Source organism: Oryza sativa, chromosome 7 (assembly GCF_034140825.1).
Source record: "Oryza sativa Japonica Group chromosome 7, ASM3414082v1".
Classification (NCBI taxonomy): Eukaryota; Viridiplantae; Streptophyta; class Magnoliopsida; order Poales; family Poaceae; genus Oryza; species Oryza sativa.
In genome coordinates this window covers 5,374,479-5,380,268 of record NC_089041.1, presented here as the reverse complement: position 1 = coordinate 5,380,268, position 5,790 = coordinate 5,374,479, and the positions used below count along the sequence as shown (strand labels likewise).

The window sequence follows — 5,790 nt, the reverse complement described above, 5'->3', positions numbered from 1 at the left end:
AAGATCAAATCATTTGATGATTCATATAATGAAACTATCCAAAAGAAAAACAAATGGACATGAAATAAATTGAAAATTGGATACATGTTCCTGGATTTAAAACCAATACTTGATAGAAAAATTCAAACATTTTACAAGGGACGGTTAGAATGAAAAATATATATAATTTTAAAATACAATCAAACAAAAAAAATGATATTATTGGATTTCTATTGAGGTTGTAAGATATCCTTTTGGCGAGTTAAAATACCCTAAATTTTATCATAGGAGCCACCTCCATTGTTTCGACACAGTATTTTCTCATCAATTCAAAACCACATGATCTCAAGTAATTTTATTTTAGAATTTATATGTTGCAAGGGTAATTATAAAAATATAACCAGCTTTTAAAGCACACAAAATAAGTTTAATTTTAGTTTATAACAAAATACAAGATATTTTAATAAAAATCCACCCGCACATAAATATTCATAATAAAATTTCACTCACATTATATAAGAAGGTGCCCGCGCATGTGTGCGGGCTACCTTTCTAATTGTTTTAAAAAATACACTATTTAACAATTTAAAAACGTGCTAATGAAAAATGATAAATCAGAAACTAAAAGCAGTTTTTTTTTCAACTTCTCCGGTTTCTCGCCAACTGCCTGTGAGAGCAACTCCCCAAACATGCTTACGGACGAATGACGACATGTACTTCATATACGAGTGATGATTACGGATCAGGAATGCCGACATGCAGTCCCATTTCCCATATCCTTTTTTTAATCTTTTATCCAGAAGCTAACATGTACTCCACACGCACAAACACAAGCGCGCATGCTCCATCTCATCACAAATCAATGAAATCAATCTCTCTTTTCAGATTGCCAACCTTTTTATGATTACAACTATATCAAATCAATATCACACTGAGATTATAAAGTCGTTCGAGACCACACACACAACACGCGTAGCTACTAGAGCTAGCTGATCATGAGATATACTACAATTCCAAATTTTCCAACGGCAAAGACCACTCACTGCTCTTAATTAGAGACTTTTAGTCGTTTGTGTGTTACACGCTAATTTTAAGCTGTGGCCATCAGAAATTCAGAATACGAGCAGGAGAGGCGCGGCGACGGCGACGGCGGAGGAGAGGAGGAAGAGGAGGAGCGCCACCGCGCGTGCGCCGCCGCCACCAACTCCGTCCACTCCCAACCACCGCAACACGGCCGCACCGCTCTTCTGCGCGCCCGCGGCCGGTGCGCTTGACCCACCTGAGGAACCACAAGACCAAATTAATCATCTTGAATTAGAAGGATTGGATAGTTAATTAAGGCATTGTTTAGTTCCAAACTATTTCTTCAAATTTCTAACTTTTCCGTCGCATCAAAATTTTCCTACACACATAAACTTTTAACCTTTTCATCACATCGTTCCAATTTTAACCAAACTTTCAATTTTAGCGTGAGCTAAACACACCCTAACTCCGCCGTCCAAAGAAAGCCGCAGTAGCCGTAGAGAAATGAATATGATAATAATAAATTTCTTCCGTTTGAACAGGATGTGATGCAATATAGTATGGCGACAACGAATCTGAACAGAAAACTATGCTAGGCTGTTAGTACTATGTAGTGTCCCATATGATTCTAAGTTGCTATATTATGGGACGGAGGTACACTACAAGGAAACAGACCATTAGTTACCAAGGTGGTTGGTGACAATAAGCTACAAGCTGGTTGCTATTGAGTTTTCGCTACCAATGAACTTTGGTCGCATCTTGGTGGCTACAACCCGGTTGCTAAATGTATTTTGTAACCAACGTGTGATCTCCTCGGTTGCTAAAGATAATATCATTACTTACCATAGTTGGTAACAATATGTAAAAGCAATAGTCACCAAGAAAATATTGGTAACTATATATTTCTTAGAACCAAGTGGTACTTGGTAACTAAAAATATCTAATAACCAAGGTTGATCGGTGACTATTTATAATTTGCCACCAAGTAATTGGCAACTAAAAGTATGTTGTGTCCAACCCTCCTTAGTAAGTACATACATCCTGCCCCCTAGAACATTAATTACCTTGGTGACTAAAGGTTTGTTCACCCACTGCATAATTCAGACGTAGTAATAATTTATAGGTTAAACTTCCTGTGTAGTGGTATTAGTGGCTCAGGATTTGTAGAAAAAAATGAAAATATTTAAAAAGAAAACTACAATGTAAACCAAAATCAACTTTGAGATTTAAGTTTTTAATTTTTTATTTTTATTGTGACTGATAAACTAACAAGCTAGGATCCTTGCATAACATAAAAATTTGCACAATTTTAGATGAAGTTGCTAATTTCCTTAAAAAAAATCCACTACAAAGAAGGCCTAAAAAGGGCTGGTCTTTGCAAGATGCAAAACACCACGATCATCTCCGTCACGGGTTGCTAAACAGAATGATCAAAAAGGCATGGCACTACTGCAATAGTGCTGGTCGTGGCACACTGATTTTTCATGCATGTCGCCTCTCAAGCTAAATGACGCTGACGGATGAGCCACTGTTAGGCCACTATTATTGCAACAGTACGTTCCTTTCAGCTTCCATCAAATTAATTTGGCATCTTGTTCAGAGCAAGGATAATAATATAGCCAACTTTCTACTATTAGTTTATCTTAAAGCCAACATATATAATAGATTAACTATAAGATTGGCTACGATTTTCTTCTCCTCTCTATATCTCTCACTTATACATTTAATGTATTTATCTTAGAGCTTGTGATAAGCTAGCTCTTGTATGAGAGCCAACATCTTTAATTTTTCACTACCTCTCTCCTCCACCTAATCTTATAGTAGACTTATCGCTCACTATTATACTTGCTCTTAATCGACATGTTCACATCAACAGCTTGGGGAGTTAAATCTCCAAAAGATATTTGGTTGGCTGCACTGCCACCTACTTATGATAGTCAATGAATTTTCTACAGATGTCGCAGTGAGTCTCTGTCACTTGCTGCTACAGTACTACCCTTCTCCTTCTATTTTGGAATTAGTGCTTCTACCGCTGATTGACAAGTTACAACATCAGGTTTCATGGCCATATATACTTCAGAAAAGAAAATCTTGATATTTAATTTTGGATCCAAATATCAGTTATTAATTGTAAAATAAATCAGTTAGTATAGGATTAGGAGAGAAAAAAATATGGGAACTGACCAGGGGATGCACTGGGGCTGCCCTGCATGGCAGCCTGCTGCTTGGCGAACTGTTCGAAGATCTGCGCGTCCTTGGAGTTTGGTGGCAAGTTCAACAGCCCTGCAGATTGCCAATTTACCATCCACAATTACATTCAATTTGCAAAAAAGAAACACCTGTAATACCAACTAATCCAGTGATAAAGCACTCTGGGCAATCAACAAGGAACATGTAAAAATGTTTAATTAACTAGTACTACAAGTCTACAACATACATGAAATCTTCAGTTAACCAGAAACTTAAAAAAAAATGCCGATCTCGAAAATAACTTGCAGTCTACATACTTCAAGCTTTCCGATTAGTATTGTATATCTGTTCCCTCGAGGATAAATAAACTTTCCCCTTTGTATATGTTACTGTTCATCACTATCTGGTTGGTTTTTTTAATCATAAACGAATAATTGAGTAGCAAAGATAGGAACAAATTATTCACGATTACTTATAACGGATTGTCTACATGATTGTAAGGATAAACTGATTTTTTTTTAAAACAAACTTAATAAATAGCTTATAACAACTGTTGTAACATAGTAAAAGATTTTTTTAATAAAACATATTTCTTTTATACCTGAAGCAAACTATAAAAATCTAAAAAAAAGTAGCTATAAATAATGGGCAGCGAGTGCTACCACCACTATTCTAATAATCCGATGAAATAGCTAAAAATAACAGGCGGCGATAACCAAACCGTACGGTGACCTTTCTTAGATTTTGAAACCACAGTATATCTCGTGGTAACAGTCAAACCGTGGGGTGGTGGTAATCCAACCCAAAACGATTCAGTGAACCCGGTGCTACCAGTCTACCACCATTGTCACTAGGAACCAAGCAAAGAGTCGAGCTAGCTCGGTCCCAGTCAGACTCTTCAGCTAGCTGCCTAATAGTAGATAGCTAAGTGGCCAAACACCTCGATTAAAATGTACTCATTGACACTATCTCGATCTCAATCATGATGGATGCCGTCACGGACCGATCCACCGACCGCCGCGCATGAGCAAAGGCTGCTAATTTGGCTGCTCATGAAAAATACGAAATGGTTTGTGCTGCGTTGCTATCGCCATGATAGAAGACAACAAATTAAGTGCGATGAATATATTGCGTGCCTGAGCCCTGAAGACGCCGTTTTGCTTATAATTACGACAGTTTATTCAGTGCTTTGAGATATTCATATAATACAGTTAAAAAACTAAGATTGTGAGAGATTAATACGAGAGAACTAAGGAACACATATACTTAATAATTCCATGCGTTTGATCATCAGAAACATGGTTCAGAAAGAAGGAACTATACAATCACACACTCTCTCTCTCTTCAGTCGTAAATATTTGATGTTCAGAACGAGAGATAAGATCGAAATTTTGAAAATTCTGACCACAGAAAGAAAAAAAAAACAAGGCACAACCATAAACGACCAGAATTGAGAAACATAATTTGTTTTTGTTTTTTTCAGAATTGAGAACACGAAGAGATGGGTAAAGAGAAGTTGAAGAAGATGTGCGTACTTGGGCAGTCGGAGATGTTGGCGGGGGCGTTGCAGAGCTGGGGGAGGGAGAGCGCCTTGGTGACGTTGATCTTGAGGCCGAGGTTTGGGTCGTCGCGGTCCTTGATGAGCACGCACAGGCACTTGCGGCTCGCCGCCAGCACCGCCTTCAGCCCCGAGCAGCAGTCCGGCGTCGGCGCCGCCGCGCCCCCCGACGCGCCGTCCTGCACGAACGTCAGGCACGTCGACAGCGCCATCAGCTTGTCCGCGCACTCCGCCCTGTCCGCCGCGAAATCCCCCCTCACCGCCGACATCGCCATCGCCATCGCCGCCGCCGCCACCACGAGAACCACCGCTCCCCGATGACGATGATGCTCCATGGTGATGGCGGCGAGGGCGAGAGAGAGAGGGGGAGAGAGCGAGCTCGCTGGAGTTGGAGGGGGGAAATATATAGAGGCATGTTGGGGTGTAGGTGTGGTGGTGGGTTGCGTTGCGGCTGTGGATGGATGGCTGGGCTGCGCGGCGCGGCAAGTGGGAAAGGCCCCGGTTGTGGGTTGGGCGCGTGGTTTTCGGCGTGTCCCGCGCGGCCGCACGCGCGCTGCTTTTCTGCCGGACCGGAACGGGGAACGGGGAATGGTGATGTTCTACTCCCTCCGACCCATGAATTTTGAAGGGATACGACATTTTTTATAACTATGATTCTGAACTCTACAACTATGAATTTGGACAGTAAATTTGTCCAGATTCATAGTCCTAACAAGTATCATATTCCTCCAAAATCTCTTATATTAGCAATTTCTAGGATCCCAAGAAGAAATTAGTGGAGAGTAAAAATGACCAAAATACTCCTCATTATTGAAAAAAGTAGTAACAGTGATAGGTAGGTAAAGTGTATTTAAGAAATAAAACATCTCGTTTTATGTGCTGAGAGTAGGTTTTTGTGGGACAAAATTTAAACTCTGGAAGTTGAGTTTTTTTGGACTTAGGGAGTACAGTTTTAGCTTAGATTTTTAGTAACATGCTTTTCGAATTAATAAACAATGTGTTTTCAAGTTTATAATATTTAAAACTCAATTAACCATGCT

At 39.8% G+C, this 5,790-nt stretch overlaps 1 protein-coding gene across 1 annotated transcript; it reads right to left on the bottom strand.

Moving 5' to 3' along the window:
- Nucleotides 1-842: 842 nt before the first annotated feature.
- Nucleotides 843-5,125, bottom strand: LOC4342656 (non-specific lipid transfer protein GPI-anchored 14). Its single transcript, XM_015789476.3, has 3 exons — nt 4,728-5,125; nt 3,187-3,285; nt 843-1,258 (listed from the first exon to the last, which is right to left on the bottom strand). Exons 1-3 carry the CDS (start codon nt 5,083-5,085, stop codon nt 1,092-1,094), a joined length of 624 nt encoding a protein of 207 aa, XP_015644962.1. The 5' UTR covers nt 5,086-5,125; the 3' UTR covers nt 843-1,091.
- Nucleotides 5,126-5,790: the final 665 nt, after the last annotated feature.

Bases quoted from the DNA above. Each gene is read 5' to 3' on its own strand.
- LOC4342656 (XM_015789476.3), bottom strand. From the start codon at position 5,085: ATGGAGCATCATCGTCATCGGGGAGCGGTGGTTCTCGTGGTGGCGGCG. The intron at 3,286-4,727 runs GTACGCACATCT...GGCAATCTGCAG, and splicing joins CAACATCTCCGACTGCCCAA to GGCTGTTGAACTTGCCACCA. The intron at 1,259-3,186 runs GTCAGTTCCCAT...GTGGTTCCTCAG, and splicing joins CAGCCCCAGTGCATCCCCTG to GTGGGTCAAGCGCACCGGCC.